This window comes from Ostrea edulis, chromosome 4, assembly GCF_947568905.1.
Source record: "Ostrea edulis chromosome 4, xbOstEdul1.1, whole genome shotgun sequence".
In the NCBI taxonomy this organism is placed as follows: domain Eukaryota; kingdom Metazoa; phylum Mollusca; class Bivalvia; order Ostreida; family Ostreidae; genus Ostrea; species Ostrea edulis.
This window is the reverse complement of record NC_079167.1, coordinates 61,105,022-61,126,266: the sequence shown is the minus strand read 5'-3', so window position 1 is coordinate 61,126,266 and position 21,245 is coordinate 61,105,022. Positions and strand designations below refer to the sequence as shown.

At 35.6% G+C, this 21,245-nt stretch overlaps 2 protein-coding genes across 2 annotated transcripts; both read left to right on the top strand.

Moving 5' to 3' along the window:
* The first annotated feature begins 253 nt into the window (after nt 1–253).
* LOC125670240 (uncharacterized) lies at nt 254–7,745 on the top strand. The gene is made up of 3 exons (XM_048905316.2): nt 254–2,127; nt 4,291–4,483; nt 6,680–7,745. Exons 1-3 carry the CDS (start codon nt 995–997, stop codon nt 6,827–6,829), a joined length of 1,476 nt encoding a protein of 491 aa, XP_048761273.2. The 5' UTR covers nt 254–994; the 3' UTR covers nt 6,830–7,745.
* Nucleotides 7,746–11,938: 4,193 nt separating this feature from the next.
* Nucleotides 11,939–20,767, top strand: LOC125670281 (uncharacterized). The gene is made up of 7 exons (XM_048905369.2): nt 11,939–12,710; nt 13,013–13,107; nt 13,239–13,398; nt 15,238–15,332; nt 15,509–15,620; nt 15,935–16,029; nt 20,612–20,767. The coding sequence occupies exons 1-7, from the start codon at nt 12,007–12,009 to the stop codon at nt 20,623–20,625; spliced, it is 1,275 nt and encodes a 424-aa protein (XP_048761326.2). The 5' UTR covers nt 11,939–12,006; the 3' UTR covers nt 20,626–20,767.
* Nucleotides 20,768–21,245: the final 478 nt, after the last annotated feature.

Genomic DNA, 21,245 nt, shown 5'->3' with positions numbered 1-21,245 from the left:
TTTGAGAATAAGTAACAATTATCCCAATTTAAAGATAGGTATATGTATGTTAAAATGTAGATTTGGTTCAATTATTATTTTGGATTCTACATTTGTAAATATGGAAGATATAATGTATGAGGTTTTCAAGAAATTGATATTTATAAAAACAAAACCTTAATATATTCAAAATGAAAATGTCGTACATTCCCTGATTAATTGCAAGGCATATGACGTAGACATAAAACGAGTTTAGGATTCCACCAATTTCATTGGTTGAAATTGTCTTGACGAAAACTCATGTGAATGCGATTTGATGGCAGGAATCGATCAAAGCAACACATTATGTCAAGATATCAGAGAGTTATCTCTGCAATCTATCACAGTTATAGCCATGCTAACCTACCTTAAATAGGCGAGTTGAAAATGGCTTTTTGTATTGACGTACATCTTATATTTATATATACTTGTTGTTTGGGCAGCTATCGTGAATTTACCAGGTAATCATGCAGATCAAAAGTTAAGTTGATGGCAAAAACATGCCACCATACTGAATGCATATGTAGAGTACACATGCTAATATTACCGAAAGGGAGCAGAAAATGCGATGAACTTAACACACTCAGGGAAATCTATATAGCCATCTCGTCTTTGATACAGTCAATTCTAAACAAGATAAAATAGCCCCCATAGTAAATGTTAGTTTGAAAACTCGATGGTTTATACGGAAATAACTGTAGATAAATGAGGCCATTGTGACATTTGTGTTTAAGTGCCAGTAATGCGAATCGACCTAAGCATCAGATTAATTATACTTTCATGGGGGAAAAATCATTTAAGTTTTCATCAAAAGTAAACGTCACAGTCACAGGCTTATGGTTTTTCTATGGTTGTTAACCGTAATCTGTCTTTGAATGTGATGGATCAGGTACAAAAGGGAGGAGTGTAACGTTCCAGTGTTATACACAAAACAGGTAGTTTTTTTAAATTGTCACTTGAATTCTATGGGTTAAAAATGCGATTGGAAGTTTTTACTCTAGTTTTGTGTTTAGGGATTTTGTCCCAAGCTTTGGTGATCCATGACCCTACGAAGGACCAGTCCCTTCCTACTGGAACCCGAAAGGCGACATTAAAATCACATCTCGACCAGTCGTCATTAAATCCGATTCCTAGATCGCCTTCTGCTAGCGCACTGGGCTTTAACAATGGATTAAACATTGGTCAAATCAGTCCATTTTCTCCGACAAATCTAGATCCCCGTGCAGGAACTAATGGTTTTAACCAATTCACTGGTGGTGTACCAGTTAACACAGCCCAGGGTATTTTCCCAGTAGGTCCACAAAATCCGGGTCCTCCATCTACCTCAAACCGAGCTCGAATTGATGCTTTCTTTGGATCTCTACCAGTAAGCACTGGTCGTGGTGGTTTGCCAGTAAGTCCACATTCTCCTGATATACCAGTCAATTCTAGACGCCATGACAGCCGAACGGGTCGTTTGCCAGCAGGAGCACAGGTTATTTTTGTGCCAGTTAGCCCACATCAGCATGATGAATCCGTTCCTTCACGACGAAGGGCACCGGTTACCCCTCGTCGATTTTTTCCTGATCAGATAGATCCACGCCATCGTGATGTTTCAATTGGTTCAAATGGTCACCATCATGATCCACATCACCATGACGCACCCGTGAATCCACCTCATCGTGACCCACATCACCATGGGGTACCCGTGAATCCACGTCATCGTGACCCACATCACCATGACGTACCCATGAATCCACGTCATCGTGACCCACATCACCATGACGTACCCGTGAATCCACGTCATCGTGACCCACATCACCATGACGTACCCGTGAATCCACCTCATCGTGACCCACATCACCATGACGTACCCGTGAATCCACGTCATCGTGACCCACATCACCATGACGTACCCGTGAATCCACGTCATCGTGATCCACATCACCATGACGTACCCGTCAATCCACCTCATCATGATCCACACCATCATGATGTTCCTATTGATGATTTTAATATCTTTAGTCCTACCCACAAGATTGGAGATCTAGTACCCATCATGCGACATGGCCATGTAGGAGTCCCACGCTCACCACTACCACCGCCGCATGGTCAGGAATGTCAATTCAGGTGAGTGAAAAATGTCAAAATTCTTCGTAGATTTTGTACAAAAAGAACTTTTATTTTCTCAAAAGAAATGTACCTACATGTAGCAATTTCAGAGTCATATATCTTTAATTTTAAGGTTCTTCATCTTACAATTTCCTACGAATCATGCGAAATGGAGAAAATAAGTTATTTATTGAAATAGATCGTAATTTTAAAAATCTATATTGGGTATTTATACTCGGAATAAATTTGATTTACCGCTTCCAGAATTTTTTTTTATTGTTGTATTGTAAAATACATCTTGTTATTAAAAAAAAAAGAAATCTTGCATGAACATGGACCACTCTATAAACCAGTTAAAGTTTTGATATTTGAGCTAATTATTAGATCGTAGCAAACAGATTTCAGATGACCTTATATAGACCAACTTTTTATATACATGTTTGCTTTACATCATATAATTATGATTACATGTATAGGTTATACCAAACAATCAAGTTGGTCGACATACAGGGTTGTGGACATGCATACAAGATGTGAACTATAAAATTAATTCAACTTCACATTCATTTGCTAGAACGCTTAGCGAGAAAAATGTATATAGTTTTGTGTACATAATTAGCATTATTGCATGATTTAATCGCTTGAATTACCTGCCAATATTAAAAGATGAATTGCCTTTTTTATTTTTTATTTGAAAATCGTTGTGCTTAATTTTCATTCAAAATAATTGTAAATTGTATTTATTGTGGATAACGTTATTATTTTATTTCCAGTGATGGAAAGTTTTTGATGAAAAGATGAAATTGTTCTTCGAATGCTTTGTAAATATTTGATCCTTGGTTCGACGGCCGCCATGTTTCTTTTCGAGTTACATTTCCTTGAAGGAGGTTCCAATCATTAATTAATGTACTAAGAAATGCAAATAGGTGATAACACTCATTCGAATAGGTGATATCACCAATTCATTTCCAATAGGTGATATCACCTCTTCATATCCAATAGGTGATATCACCTCTTCACATTCAATAGGTGATATCACCTCTTCACATTCAATAGGTGATATCACCTCTTCATATCCAATAGGTGATATCACCAATTCATTTCCAATAGGTGATATCACGTCTTCATTTCCAATAGGTGATATCACCTCTTCATATCTAATAGGCGATATCACCTCTTCATTCCCAATAGGTGATATCACCTCTTCATATCCAATAGGTGAATTCAACTCTTCATATCCAATAGGCGATATCACCAATTCATTTCCAATAGGTGATATCACCTCTTCATATCCAATAGGTGAATTCAACTCTTCATATCCAATAGGCGATATCACCTCTTCATTTCCAATAGGTGATATCACCTCTTCATATCCAATAGGTGATATTACCTCTTCATGTCCAATAGGCGATATCACCTCTTCATTTCCAATAGGTGATATCACCTCTTCATATCCAATAGGTGAATTCAACTCTTCATATCCAATAGGCGATATCACCTCTTCATTTCCAATAGGTGATATCACCTCTTCATTTCCAATAGGTGAATTCAACTCTTCATATTCAATAGGTGATATCACCTCTTCATTTCCAATAGGTGATATCACCTCTTCATATCCAATAGGTGATATTACCTCTTCATGTCCAATAGGTGATATCACCTCTTCATATCTAATATCCCAGTAGATTATATAACAATTTCGTTGCCCTCGGTGAATATTATTTTTCTTGGGTGAATAAATCTTCATATCTCCCTCACTATCATGCAATAAATGTATAATATCGCACATTTGATTAGGTGATATCACCTTTTCGAATAGGTGATATAAATTATTCATTTTCAATAGATGATATAGAATATTCATTTCCAATATGTGATATCACATATTCAAACAAGTGTATCATCACCTCATTCGAATAGGTGATATCACTAAATTTCAATAAATACCAGGCAACTCATAGAATTGCATACTATCTATATAATTTGCTTGCATTTGAAATGCATTCTAGAACATACCACGATCACATTTAACATTTCAAACTGTCACATTTGGCGAGAGTCTACTTATGATTTCAAAATAAGCTAACACTATTTCGTTGATATATTTTTGCATTCGATTTGTATGTGTTTGTAATGTCAGACAAACTTATTAGACGATATCGAAACTGTACTTACTTACAGGGGCTGTTCTATTGGTCAGGAGTGCGTGATAGCCAAGACTATAGTGACGAAGAGCGAGACCCTCTGTCCCCGGGCCTATAGCGGGAGGTGTGTTTGTGTCCCGGGCTGTGTCCACGATCACAAATTTATCCCGCATGCGTTTCTGAAGTATGAGGGAAAATGCAAATACTGCAAATGCTTCCCTGATGGCCGGGTAAATATCAAATATTTTTTACTTACGTCAAATGTTTAGCATAGGTAGGTAAATAGTCATGGGTACATGTTCGTCCGGATATTATATCACTCTCCCCTTCCGCAATTGATATTCATTATTGAACCCTTTTGAGTGTTTGTTTCGCTATATTTACGTGTAGATCAGTGTGATTTTCAAGCCGCTAGAGACGTAAATGAATTTATCAAGGCAGACGGACTTCTCACAGTAAATATGTTGCCTTTCTCATTTCACCGTGTCATCCGGGTGCTTTCGCGTTGTCTCTTCACAGCGCAAGAATTCTCGAGAGGATATGCTCATCTATGACATGACAGTATTTTGCGACCTTTCACAGGTCTAATCATTACTAAAAATATCACTCTTATTAGATGTAGAGTATTCGTCACAATTTCCACTCGTCAAACACTACTTATGATATTGCGAAAGTTTTTGTTTCAACTCGTCCACGTTTGCATTAATATACATTTAACATTTCCCAAGTATCTTTACTAATATTTTTGAATTAGGAGGATGAACCAATGTACCAATTAAACAATAAAATGCTTTCTTTGTTGTTTTATTTGGTGATGAAGATAGCAAGCATTGCAGAAAAAAAAAATCTATTTTTATTTTATCTTATTTTTTGCAGTGATGGCTACCTTCATCACCCGATAAAACAACAAAGAAAGCATTTTATTGTTTTTTATTATATGTATTTTATAAAAATTTAAGTACCGAAGTATCATATCGGTGACCTTTTTGTTACTTTAAACGGAACATCCAATGCAATCTTTGACCTTGACAACTCTCCATATTTGGTAATAATTACGCGGACTGGTGGTACTTAAAAACCGGCTCGAACTAGTTTGCAACAAACATTTCTTCATTGTCTATGATGAAAGCAATGTCAGTTTCAAAAGAAATACATGTATAAGAGAAGAGATTCAGTTAATGTAAATATTTTTTAAAAGCTGTATGACCTGGTATTTTTCTTACAGAGCACACATAATTGTTTTAATGCAGCTGCCTGAAAATACTTGAATGCAAAAGAAAATGGTGGAACAATTATTTATGAAAATAAATGTACGGAAGTAACACCCCCAAATACATGTACGGTATATTTAGTCGCGAAAGAGGAAACGTGTTCGTCCAAGTTTTCATTTTGTGCAGTTTCAAGCACACAGACGTCCCAATGCAGTATCCATATTCATGTTTTTGAGATCGTGGCATGAAAGCGGTACGGCCAATAGAGGAAATATCTTTACATACTGTTCGAAAAGTTCTCAAACACTGTAAATTACAAGAAATTGACAGCGTGTTCGGGATTGTGGATTTCATTTGATTTAAATTCTATAACTTGATTTTATGCTGTAACAAAAATTAACGAAAGGCCCGTAAATGCTGCTTCTAAGTCCTGGCACTTGGTGAAGGAACAGTCACTACCTAAGTTTATCGTCTATGGTTTGACGCGACGTTAGGATCGCACCCAGGTCTCCCGGATGTGAAGCGGGCACCTTAACACCTAGGCTTTCAAACCTTAACACCTAGGCTTCCGCCACCGGTTCACTACTGGTTATCAGTTTATTGCTTTATAAGTTATCGGTCGGACTACTACTACTGACCACTGAATACATGTAAAACTTATACGGTACCAATTTTGATGCACCAGATGCGCATTTCGACAAATAATGTCTCTTCAGTGATGCTCAACCGAAATGTTTGAAATCCGAAATAACTATGAAGTTTTAGAGCTAAATATAGCCAAAAACAGCGTGCCAAAAAAAGTGGAGCCAAATTCGTCCAAGGATAAGAGCTATGCATGAGGGAGATAATCCTACATGCTATACCTCTGGTCGTTAATCTATACTTCAATTTCGGTTGTAACTGACAATTTGATTGGTTAATTGGAATTCATCAAACCAATGTGTATGCATATTGGATAAAGTAATCGGCTGTTTTTCCATGCCATATCACGGCATCGGACGACGTCATAATGTAGCAATGTTTTCTTTTTTCTTTAAATCTGATGTTAAAAAATATGGAATGAAACACTTTATACAATATACTTTGTAAAATGAGTGAGGCCACATCACTTTACATGACAGCAAGATTTGATCTACCTTATCATTTTCATATCACTACCGCAATTTTCTCGAAATGAACTTTGAATAATCGTTCACATTCTATTTACAAATCAAGGTCGAATGTAGAAAATCCCCAGCCTGTGTTGCCGACAGACAGAGAGATCGTCATATTCGCAGGAAGATTCGAAAAAATCGGAAAAGGCAAAGAAAGACTATATCAATAGCAGGTGTCATCAACCGCCTTCTAGGAACTTTCCTTGGATAATATGATGAAGCCTTGAAATAGTTTCAAATTGTTGTATACGTAAATGATGAAGAATGATAAAATTGTTGAAAAATACACCCATTAAAAGGCCCTGTTAAATTCAGTACATATTGTACAGTTAGGCAAGTGTATACAACCAATTTCTCCCATGTTCGATTTTGAAGTAGCTTATTGTTGTCAATGATAAGATTGCCATCTTTTCATTGTGTAGAATTTCCTGAAAATAACATGGTTGTCAACTATGTACATGATTTTATATGTACAATGTATATGGAGGCACAAGCTTTTAAAACAACACGATCTCCTGCATGTTTTACCATAGTTGTCAACTAACCGGATTTCGTCGGGTTATATCCGATTTTTCGACCCACAACTCGATTATTTTTATGATCCGGTGGGTCAAGCTTGTTACCCAATTTTTGTTGAACCCGAAAATCACCAGATTTCCGGATTGGTGTTGTAATTTGTTCACATGTGTGGTTTCCAGGTTGCAAGATTGTACGGACAAAAACAAAGTCAATGGTCATGTAAAGTAGAGCCAAGTTATTATAGCCCACGGCAGGTTTTAACAATTCTCCATGAGTTGTTTAGATAAATCGGAGGGTGAAGCCATTTTGTTAAATGGCTTTTGGTAGGAAAAAATCATGATTGGGACCAGTGGGGTTGACACCGACAAAAACAAAACGATATCAATGTACATTTCAAAGAATTTGGGAGGGTGACTTTCCATTTTTGGCATTGTAATCAGAACTTAAAGCCATGTTACTATAGAAAAATTGTCTTTTTCTAATTTTCTAGCAGAACACAACCAAGCTGTCTTACTTTTGAATATTTTCCTTCTCAAATAGCTTTAACAATTCAAACTGCACCACTGTAACTTGCAATGCTTCTTTACAATAAAATAGTTCACAATTAGTGTTCAGTCTTCCTTTGAAATATGCCAAAATCGTCGTTACACGACATGACCAGATTTTTTGCATCCCAAAGAGGAACTTGACCAAATTTCCACATGCTGGAGGTTGGTAACTGAGGCGTTTAGATAATTATAAGTTAATATTGAGGATCTTGAACGAATGCTTGTGGCATATGAAATTTGTTACTGTATTTAATAAGGCTTGGGAAAAATTCAAATCCGGTAACGAATTTCATAGTTTGCCAATACAACCTTCTTTTTTTTATTTACAAATTTTAGTATTTGATAATAACATTCATACATACATTCACACACATAGTTTAGTTATAATAGCATATTAAGGTTGACAGTACCAAGTAAAGACTGGAAAGACATTAATCAAAAATATTTTTCCATACAGCCCAGATTGTACTGATTTTTTTAAAATTACAGTTTTTTGAAAATATACAATGGTCAATTTCATCCTAATATATTGTAATACACCCTCAAAAGATGGTAATCAAAAATATGTTCAATGTTTTCAGAGCTGTGTCCACAAAATTAGCAAATATCATTATCCACAACTTTTTTTCAAGTAACTTTTAACAGGTATAATTCTATGTAGAATTCTGTATTGCAACCATTGTGCTGCTGAATCTGACGTTAATTTAAAACATATTTCAAAAACTTTTTTGGTAATGATATCTCTATAGCCCCTCAAAAATGGACAGGAATTCCATTTAGCAATTGAAGTCGGAATTTCTTCTTTATAAGTAATGTTCTTATATATATATAATTTGTGTATTTCTTATGCAATAGAGTCTACAAAATCATTGACTGTCTTGACACCTTTTTCATACCACTTTTTTGCAAACACATATGACTTGCCAACTTTAACTTTTGAATCGTACCATATTGGAACATTTACAAATTTCGTTTGCGTCCGAGAATTCAATGCCAAGTGTAAACTCATTACGTTCAACCATGAAGTAAAAACATTCAGTCCAAAATGGATTAAATGTATTTTTTAGCAGACTATATATATATTCATCCTCAAAATCTAAGATTTTATTCACCACTCCAAAGCATTAAAAAGTGATTTATCTGAGCCATCAAGGGACAAAGATGTATCATCCGCGTACTGAGACATTTTATGTTCTTTATCATTGATAACTATGCCTTTAATATTTTTATTTTGTTTAATCAAAATAGCAAGTACTTCTGCACATAGAATAAATAAGTATGGGGCAATATGGTCACCCTGACGGCACCCTCTCTGAATGTCGAATTGTTCAGAAAGGTTTCCGCATCGTAGAACCGAGGCTTTGATATTGGTATTTAGAATTTTAACCCAAGTAATTACATTGTTACCAAAACCGAAAAAATCTAAGACCTTACATGTATATATAAACGATCATAATATTGAGTCAAATGCCTTCTCAAAATCTATAAGCATAAGCAAGCCTGGTAAATTATGTTTTTCTGTATATGCCATGAGGTCATATATAAATCTAGTATTTTCCCCTATACATATCTACCTTTTATGAAGCCAGTTTGTGTATTAGAAATAAGATAATCTAAAGTACTTTTAATTTTTTGGCTAATACAGCCTGCTATTAATTTATATAACACATTAAGTAGAGTGATAGGCCGCCAATTCTTAAGGAATTGCCTTGGTTTATCACCCTTTGGTAAACAAGAAATGATACCAAGTCTCTGTGAGACTGGTAAATATCCTTGCCTAATAATTTTATTAATAACACCAGTAATATAAACCTTAAGATCATTCCAAAACAAAAATTTAAAAATTCTGTTGTAAACCCATCACTGCCTGGAGACTTATTGTTTTTCATTTCTTTAAGCACTTGAAAGATTTCACGCTCGCCAATATCTTTTTCTAGATCCATGGAAGTTTTTTTTATCAAGTCTAGGTAATTCTGTTAAAGTTAATATATCATTCAGGTCCATATTGATCAAATCAGAGTCATAATTCTTATATAGGTTTTCATAAAACTGTTTGATTTCTTTCAGAATATCTGATTGATTATAGATAAGCCCATTACCTTGGGTTTCTATTTTTTTTAATTGTCTTATTTAAATAGTTTCCTGTCTCTAGATGACAAAAATATTTTGTGGGTTTTTTCCCTTCTTCAATCCATTTGGCTCTAGAACGCACAAAGTGACCTTTTAATTTTTCCTTTCTTATATTTTCCAATTGTTTTTGTTTTTCTTCCAATACCCCAAGCTCCTCCGAGTCATTGGTTTTGATTTCATTGATTTCTTCTATCAAACTGGCTTCTAAAGTATTTCTTTCTCGTTTTTAGTAAAATGAGTAAGAAATTATCATTCCTCGTATTTCCATAAGTAAGGTTTCTAGAAATAAAGCATCATCAAGCTCAAAATTCTCATCTAGAGAGTCATGGGAATATTGTGTTTTTACTAATTGAATATGTTGTTTTACCTTTTCAACAAAGACTTTGTCATATAAAAGTAGGTTATTAAACTTCCATAAACTCCGCCCTCTCTCAAATGTGTTAAATCTGAACTTGATGACTATTATGGAATGGTCAGATCTATAACCGGATCTAACTGAACAGTCTTCAGTGATATTGGTAAAGTTTTCTGAGATTAAGATATAGTCCAGGCGTGCTTGCTTAAATGGCTTTTTTCCCTCCATGTATACAATTTATTACATGGTTTGAGAACTCGCATATAGTCTACTAAATGTAAATCATTCATAACCTCAATAAGCATATCCTTTGCCTTGGGATTATTTACATGACAATAATTTTGAGTATCCAGAGCTTGATCCAAAGCTATATCAAAATCTCCACACAATATGAAGTAATCATTATCGAAATCTATAAAACATTCTCGTACTTTTTCTTAAAACTCTGGACAATCAACATTATGTCCATATATGTTAACTAATGTTGCCAATACAACCTATCATTGGGTCAAACGCTGTCTGACGTGTTTCATACCGATTGTTAGGCCGATCTTGGCACACTAATTTTGACTACGAATAACTCCATTTACCTGATCAAGATATAGGGCTCACGGTGGGTGTGACCGATCGACAGGGGATGCTTACTCCTCCTAGGCACCTGATCCCACCTCTGGTATATCCATGTTTGCCCAACTCTTTTATTTTGCATTGCTTGTGGGAGTTATGAGATTGATCACTATTCGTTATCTTCACCTTTCATATGTCGTAAGCACAAGTGTAAGATTATATTTATCACACCACTATCATTAAACGCACATTTCAATTTAATGTCTATTTCATAACCCGAATGTCACAGAAATTATTTGCTTTTCAATTCGATTATGACGTCATCGCTAAGTCATGGTTTGAAGAAACTTGAAAGTATTTTCACTCCGCGGCAAAGTGGTTAGAGCATCGCGCTTAAAATCACACGGCCTCCCTCCTCTGGTCGGCGCGGGTTCGAATCCCGCTCGCACCGGTAAGTGAAAAAGCTTCCCAGTTTACTTTCGGAAGGTCGGTGGTCTCTTCTCAGATACATTGTATCTGGGTTCTCTCTTCCACCAATAAAAACTGGGCGCCACCAGATAACTGAAAAATTGTTGAGTGTGGCGGAAAACAAGAAAACAATCAATCACTTCATAAAAGACACGAAATCTTCCTGGAACAACCTAGGTGACAGAACAAAGTCTTTTACCGTCAATGTTAACAATTTCAAAGGATAACATTTTGTTTTGTATATGGGCGTATAAATGATTGACCTACCTAATTTGCATAATTATGAATCTGAGCTACGAATTCATATCGTTTTTCCGAACCTGTGTTATGAACCTGGGAAATGTACTCTTGTGTGATAAGACAGTATAAGGCAATTCGCATTGAATTGTGCTAAATGTGTATTTACTATATAAATTAAAATCACAACACTTTCACTAATATGAAATAAATTTTGTTCTAGACACGTTTACTATATATGGTCTAATTTCAAAAAAATTGTAGAATGTTATGGGAGGTCTTCGAATAGTATTTTTCTCATAATCGAAATTTTCACTCCCCACAGCAACTGCTTTTCATAATATTTTAATGCCTTTTCGATCAACATTTCCTTTAACGATTACAATGAGTGTGTATGTATATCGCACCAACTGTTACATTTCTTCATCAATTTTATACATCATTATGCCAAAATTAAACACAATCAAAGCCCACAAACATTCGACCCATGGTAAGCAAAATCATTATATCACTGCGTGTACAATCTAGTGTGCGGTTTGCAAAAGTGATAGAAGCAACATTACCATGAGGATGCTAGGTATATCGACATTGTATTTTGCCGTGTGTCTGTCCAATGTTCCGTTTTCTATAGGATTGTTTGAATCTCAAAACACATTACTGAAACCTCTAGGTAGACAGTTGCGTGATATCCAGAACACAGAAAAGAGGCAACGTGAAAATTCCAAATTCGGCGTATTCAGCAATCCTTTTGGCAACAAACAAGAAGAAAGCAACAGAAAATCTATCAAGAGGAAGTTGCCAACAGACTTAGATATCCCAGAAACCTCTAAACATTCTGATTTGCCATTTGCAACAAGACGTAGTAAAGCAGACGGCGTTCGTAGAAAATTTAGATCAAGAAAGCCGTCATGGATGTCATCCATGTTAGGCAACAGACGACAGGGAATGAATGATGCGAAGGATAAAAATCCTTCTAGGAAAGTGGGATCGCATTTAAATCCCTTTGCCAACCCATCTGAAAAGCAAGACTTTCTTCCACTAACAACTGAAGGTACACCAAACATTGCTGAACAGACAAATGTCAATCCAAAAGCGGCGGAACAGGAAGCAGATGTCAATACAAAACCAATTTTACAAGAAACGGATGTGCGTGTCAACACAAAACCAAGTGTACAAGAAACGGATGTAGGTAAAGGTCAAGAAGAAAATCAAGCTTCGTCGAAATATGAATTTGGGGGAGAGAGTCACCTTGTGCCATGCCAGTGGGGGTGAGTGAAAAAGATCCTTTTTGTTTGCACATTGACCTTTGATCTAAGTGCATCTCAGACTACTAAATGAATATAAATGCTTGGAAGTTCTCTTGATTTCACACCCATTGAATTGGAATTGTTCAACTTTTAGGCTGGTGAAACTTCATTTTCATTTCATTTAGCATGGTTGTGTATTAATTCCTGAATACCGAGTCTACATTTTCACAAAATCCATTCCCACTAATATGTGAGGACACATTTTTTATAACATTTCAAATATAATCAATAATCCACATGACTGTGTTATATTTTAAATACAGAGGTTGTTTCGACGGATTCCATTGCATGAGATTGGAAAAGGGTCGTGCAATTGATTGCCAGGAAGACACTACTGAATTTTGTCAGTGTATGCGAGGTAAGAATGATTAATCTATAAGTAACCCATATCGGTATTTTGAATACTTTTTTCAATTATATCTAGTAAAAAATCCTCACAAGTACTACGTGTAATCAATGTCCACATATTAATTAATCACAATTATACAGAGAAGTCTCGGGGGAAAACACAAGGTCAGGCCGAAGCAGAATCAAGTTCTTTAAAAATATCAGTACCGACAACGGAAGGTGGTGGGGCTCTACCGTACAATATTCCACAGGATATGGAAGTTGGAGGAGAAAGTCTTGCTGGGGTACCATGTCAATATACGTACGTAAGATACAAAGGCATCAAAATCAAAGCTAGTTCGTAAGTTAAAAATGTAAAATATTTGTTAGTTTTCACAATAAGCGCGGACATTAATTTAAAATATAATATAATAATCGTGAACGTTTTTTCTTTGTTTCGCTACCTTTTTACATTACATTACTGTCCACTGATCAAACAAATTATGATGGCCAAAGTGAACAGGCACATGCTGTCTTATCTAACTAGCGACTACTGCCAGATGGTATATTTAGATGCATGATGTATTAGCAGTTTTGTTGATGGTAACATGTTAGTATCGTTCTCTACAAGTGAAGCATATCCTTGTTGTGATAGTGCCCTCTTTCAAAATGACGATTGCTCAAGGCATCAGACTGATAGACCGGATTGCAACAATGATACTGATACAGATATAACTGTATATAACAAATACAATGTGCATGTAAACATTAAGTTATCTTTTTAGGAGTATTTGTTTTTCTGTCTGTTTTACGTCCCTTTGATAATTTTCCTACTTATTCAAACGTCACCAGCTGTAGATGAAGTGTCACAAATGTATACATACATGTATTGCATGGAGCTCAGTGCCGTAGCAATTTAAATAGAACGTCCCTTGTCGCGACAGGCGTTGGCACATTCAACTAAGACCCACAACTCTCTCTCTCTCACAAGCGTTTGGCGAAGAAGCAGTCACTGTTTATTTTTACATCCCCGTGGGTATCCGGGTTAGAGTAGGTTATCAGTACTCCTTGCTTATCGTAAGAGGCGACTAAATGGGGCGGTCCTTCGGATGTGACCGCAAAACCGAGGTCCCGTGTCACAGCAGGTGTGGCACGATAAAGACCCCTCCCTGCTCAAAGGCCGTAAACCTAAATTTTGCAGCCCTTCACCAGCAATGGTGACGTCTCCATGAGTGAAAAATTCTCGAGACGGGTGTTAAACAACACACAATCAATCTAACTATTTGTACGCCTTAAGTTTGACGCCAGTAAGGCACGAACGAGACTTGAACCCACAACATCCCTGTCACGAAGCGAACGCTGTAACCGGTGAACCACCGCGACTGGTTTCGTTTTTCTTCTGAAACATTGAAAATAACAATTTACAACATATAATTCTCTGATTCCTTTCTGTTAATTATATGTATTGTTAGAAATGGTAATCAGTGGTTACCAAGAGTAATTTTTTATTGTAGTTGCCCACTATATTTCATGTTTAAAATGTTACCGTTCAAAGCAATCAATGTGTAACCTTGGTCAAAATTTGGTACCAAAGGCATCCAATAGTAAAGATTGAGAGAATCGTGCACTCACCATATACGCTTCGTTCTCGCTGAATATTATTACATTACTCAAGGATCCTAAGCATACATTACAACGTTATTTTTTTAAAATCCGGATCGGGATTTTTCTTTTGTCGCCTAAAAACATGACGTACCATAGGGGTTACTTTGTCTAGTATCTGCTCAGCGCATACGAAATCAAATCATTTAAACAATTCCGGAATACATCAGATGTTATCGGTGTCGGTACTATAGTGAACGTTTAAAACAACGAAGCAACCGCGGGTCACATTTTGAATACCAGATTTCTTGGCATGAATGGGTATTTAGTGGTAGCGGAAGTATACGGTCTTCTGACACGTGTCGTTGCATACAGAACTGCCTCATCAATTGTTGTTAATTATACATGTATATAAGGATTATGTTTTCTCCATTTCGCATTGCATTTGGTTAACCATTGTATTTTTTTCTGAACATCGAATGCCTAAATGTTTATTGATTCGATTAGAATCTGAAATATGGTATCAGAATTCAATTTTAATGCTTTTTATTCAACACAGGGGGTGTTTGGAGAATTTTCAATGTATGACGATCGAAAAGGGTCAGCTGATTGTTTGTGACGCAGACAGTATGGACATATGTCAGTGCATGAGAAGTAAGTGAACATCATCAGTGTTGTATAAATGTGCGTGGGTCTTTTTAAAATTATCATTTTATCATCATTACTATCATAATACTGGTATTATTATCATTATTATTCAAGGTTATGAAATATAATAAATTCTGAACCAGTAGTTAAGTTTTCATACAGAATATCTTGTTTTTATGCAGAAAAATCATCTATCAGCTCTCACAACATTGCTGATGTAAAGACAACTACGATACCATCCACTGAAGTGCCACTAGTCATGGGTACCGATTCAGTCATTCCTTGTCAATTTTGGTGAGTACTAGATCTACTGCAATGATTGCTTGATCAATCAAATGGCTATCGAGACTGGAATCATTCTTGTGTAATTTCTGGAAAACTTGTTATTTCGTTTCTGTGGTCATTGCCGAAGAAAATTGTATAAGAATAAATGTTTATAAAATTCACTTTTAGAAAGGATTATTCGTGATAGTTATTGACATATTATTTTACTGCCAGAGAACCGTCATGACAACTTTTGTGGAGAATTGTTCAGTACTAACTAAACAACATTATTTTTCAATAATGATATGTATACGTTGATATTCAGATCTTTGTGTAATATCTAGGGGGTGCGAGAGTGGGTTCCAGTGTTTATTGGTCATCAATGGTCAAAAGAGGGCGTGTCCATCAAACAGCAATGCAGTCTGCCAGTGTGTTAGACGTAAGTTCAGCACGTAGAGGGTCTCTGTATCTGTGTTGCAGGAATCGTAACATTTACAAGGTTTCTGGTAAAATATACAAAATATCATATATGTTCCTCAAAGTATATTTACACTAACCAGATATACCTTCTAATGTGTATATGAAAGTCATCCATACTATTGTCCACATTCCTGATACCGTTTTCTTCACTATGAATTGTTTAACGTTTTTAGATACATGTACCAAAACTTATATGTAACTAAAGACACTTTACTGACTAATGAAGCGCTATGTTGTATTAAAGGGAATCTTTCAATTAGCAAACAACTTCATAGAAATTGTTAACATCATTCTATATATATACATGTATAGAATTATCTTAAGAGTATACAAGAAGCTTATTCCGTTTTACTTTCGTGAGAATCATTCAGTCTCACCCCCCCCCCCACCCCCCACCCCCTGCATTTTTATTTTACAAATACTTGAACACCCCCCCCCTTGAGTGTTTTATAATCAGTCAATCTTTTGGTAAAACACAATTATAAGTGACCTTATTGGAGTTCTTCATTGTGCAGTACACACATACATAAAACCATGTGTACTCACAAATTAAGCTCAATGCCGGTGCTATTCAGACCAACTGACCAGTATAATCACGTGTTGAAATGATGGAACAGTAGTTTCTGTCATTCCGTATTTTTGTGTTCTGTTTCACTGCTTGTGAATGGCGGAAATATCGCCTAATAGGTATATACAACACAAAACAAACACTGCTTGTGAATGGCTGAAATATCGCCTAATAGGTATATACAACACAAAACAAACACTGCTTGTGATTGGCTGAAATATCGCCTAATAGGTATATACAACACAAAACAAACACTGCTTGTGATTGGCTGAAATATCGCCTAATAGGTATATACAACACAAAACAAACACTGCTTGTGATTGGCTGAAATATCGCCTAATAGGTAATACAACACAAAACAAACACTGCCTGTGCATGACTGAAATATTGCCTAATAGGTATATACAACACAAAACAAACTCTGTTTGCGCAAAATGGAGACAGCTATATAGGTTGACAACACTTTAATACGACTGACATACAGCATGATCAGTTGACCTAATGAAATTTGGTATATTGAAAGTTTAGACCTTGAAGGATTGTGAAAATTATTGGCATCGTAAAAAGAAGTAACAGGGTAGGGATTATTTTAGTAATAGTCGTTTTTTCTAACATAAATGAAATAGAATGTTCTAGAAAAAAATATTAATCAAAATTACAGCAATGTTTGAATAATATATAACCAATCATTACTCTTGCTAATAGATATAACAATACTATTCAAGAACCATTAAAAATTTTCAAGTTCATGAAAATGATATGCTTTGTCAATATATAACAAACAATGCCTCCAGCCTTTCCTATTCTTATACATGTATATGTTCTTGCACGATAGTATTTAATTGCCACTGTTTCAAGTGTATCTATGGGATGTTTCTCCAAGTCACACCTATTGCATTTCTGAATGATCTGTTGACCACTGTATATGACATATGCTGCGAATGTTATAGCAGATGTCAACCTCCATTGCTTAGCAAACAAATTAGCCAAGGAGAGGAACATCGGTCATGAAACACTTACATGTCGTAATTAAGGTCCATGCCTAAAATATGTTGTTATTCTTGTTTGTACGACTGATCATCATACAAGCCTTTATTGCTGCGGTCTTTTGAATCAGAACGACATGTACATGTATGCGATTCGTTTCCAATACTTTACGTGAAACTCATGTCACATGTACATTTGTATCTGTATGACGTAACCAACTGAACAGAGCAAATTATGCGTCTTCATCTCAGCATAAAGTAGGCGTCTAAATCTTTATCCAGGACCATTTAGAGCACTGCAGTTTACGTGTCCATATACATGTGAGGTGCTTGTGATGCATTTCCTATCAAAATTAGATTTTGTTGTTTATTGATTCTTGCTATTTGATAACCAGATACCTCGTGTTACGTAACCCTCAGAGGATGAGAATGATTTTCTACAAAACGAACTCATTTACATAGAGTCAACAGTGTGTAATTCATCATTGAATTCATTAATCAAGTATTTATGTATTCAATGCCTCTTCAATTTAGTTTTACATAAATGTCAGAAAAATATTGAACAACAATAATTGTATATTTTACACGGAGGCTGACTAGTAAGAATGATTACCATGTTATCGATGTGCCACGAAAGTTAAGAACCGGTCGTGGAGAGGGTATCGCGCACGAAGACACACTCGATCTCAAGTTGGTAAATTCTGGAGAAATACATTCCTTTGAAATTTCAGTATATAAATATGAATTTCAATCGACAGCAGTGTATACTTTTTTTGTATACCGTCCTCACTAACTCACCTATACACCCAGTGACAACAACAGTGTCCATCAAGGGACCTATTGCAATGGGTCAGCGTCCGTCGTTCGTCAACAATTTAACATTTTAAACTTCTTCTTGATAACTACCATTCTATTTCTTTTCAGTTTGTATGAAACATCTTTGGGACAAAGGGGACATAAATTGTAAATTCCAGGATTCCTGCACCCACAGGGCCTTAGGGGCAGGACAAAAATTGACAAATTTTCAAAAAAAAATTCTCTACAACTGCACATATGTAAGAAACGCTAAACGCATAGTCATGTAGAGCAGGAAGGCCTCAACCAAAATTGTAAATTCCATGACCCCAGGGTAGAGGTTCTGACTCATGGAGTGGGACCAAACTTGGTATATAGTGTTTTTGTGTAAAATATCTAAATAGCATCTCTTTTAATGCTATTGATACTAAATCGTTTGACTGATTGATTGTATATTGTTTAACGTCCATCTCGAGAATTTTTCACTCATATGGAGACGTCACCCATTGCCGGTGAAAGGCTGCAATTTAGACCTATGCTCGGCACTTTCGGTCTTTGAGCAGGGAGGGATCGCCTCTTACGACAAGCAAGGGGTACTGAGGACCTATTCTATCCCGGATCCCCACAGGGACTAATAAATCGAAAGTCGATGGATATTTAAATGGAGCAGATAGCCCTTCCCAAAATTGTAGTTTTCATGATCCCAGGGTTAGGGTTTTAAGAGCACATCTTGTTTTATACTCAGTACTACTCCTGCTGAGTATTAGAAATTAGCTTTGATACACGGGTGAGGAAAATTAGTATCGATTTCATAGCCTTGGGGCTAGTGATACCTTTATCTAATGCTCAGGTGACTGATAAGGTCTATGGGCCTCTTGTGTTACCTACGACTTTAACTACCTTATATAATTTCACTCTTCATTTTTAGTTGGGTTTTTTTAATTATTATTTTCCGTATGAAATTTATTTCAGTCAATGTATGCACAGCGCCATTGATGATATCGATTATTATTGATGTAGAAGTGTTGCGCTACGTAAATGTTGATGATATCTCAGGACTGTGAAAATTTATCTACCTATACTTTTCACGCATGTATTGCAAATTTTCAACTAGGGTTTTGCAAAAATTAATGAAATGTAATACGATGTATTTAGACTTAAACTATGTTTACTGATACGAAAGGTCGTTACACACTAAGATCCGTCCGTCATTATCCATCATTGTCCGCTGTAGGTGACATATTAAATAGATTACATGTACATTGTAATTATTCAAACACATAATGTAAAATATGGTGATGTTAACAATCTACATACAAAATGTACGAATGAATATACAATTAAATACGAAGTATTGCATGTTACTATATAGTGGATATATTACATCGTGTCACTGGAAAGGGGGGGAGGGGAGTATGGGGGACTTATACGGATTTTTAAAGCTGTAAGGAAAGTGATTTCTAATTATGTTATTATTTTCTTTGCCTCTCTTTTCACAACACTATTCTAGAAAAAAAATGATAACAAGAGAAAATTGTACACTTACATTATAATACTCGTCAGCTTTCAAATGCACGTACACTTAGCCGTGATTTGCGATTATGGCTTTCAGTAGATCACTTTACCAAATAATAATAAAAAGCCAGTTATTAAGTTTTGTGTGTAACTTTTATTTTCGATCGAAATACTTCCAATCAGTAAGTGTTTTTCACAAGTATAAAGTACAACAAAGGTCGGACTGAAGAGTAATGAAGTTATTTTCACTTTATGACATTGACCTGGCGGCCCTGAATAACAACTCTTTATAATCTATCATCCATTGAAAGATTAAATATAAAGGTTGCAATCTTTGTTCGAAAATTTCAATTTCAATCGCAAATTATTTCATTTTCACCTTCTGACAGCTAAATGTCTTCTCTGACATATTGAATATAAAGGATGTAGGTAAAATAGTACATGAGATTTCGCGTTTGGTGGAAATTTTAACAGACAGGTGGATGGACAGCGTGGTTACTGTGATACTCCGATATTCGATATGACGCTGCAACAAAACACTTAATTCGCTTACAGAAATCTCTAGCTTATGACAAAAAACCTGAGTTCTAGTAGATTACACTAGCATATACACGTAACTCGATGATATTTTTTTTTAAACATTTGATATTTGTTTCTTCATATATTTCTATTTTCAGATGTTGTAGGATAAGAGGGCGTGTCGTGGATGGCTTCAGTTTAAATTGCAGCATACCACTGTTGAGAGATACTCGCTAGTTCTAGTTTTTGTAAAAGCAGCATATTATGCATATCTAAAAATTAAAATTCTAACTGTAAGTGTGTTTGAATATTAATACTGATGTGTATACGTGTGTCAATCAAAAGTACATAAATGTACATGCAATCGTAGTATATGCGATCGTAAAGTATTGTAAAATTCGTTCTTGATGCATATTTATGTACAAGGAGTTTGATGAGTATACTCTTTTACAATCCACTTTGAAAAAATACGCCTTGAAAATGTTTAAATTTGGGAACAAGCATATAACAATTGGGTCCATCTTTAACGCAGTTGGGACAAATTATTTTTTATTCAAATACTACTTAAATTACATGTTCACAGTTGGATTTGATTACATTGGATTTTGTCATTTAACCTGCAATATGGATACAATAATACTTTGGAATCGCCGTGTAATGATGCGATAATAAGAATTGGATCGGGGGAAACTTGACAGTCTGTAAAACCTGTTGTTCACTCTTGGTCCCACGTAATGAATATTTGATTGCAGGATTGTTATCATGTTTAACACTGTCCATCGCTACACTGAA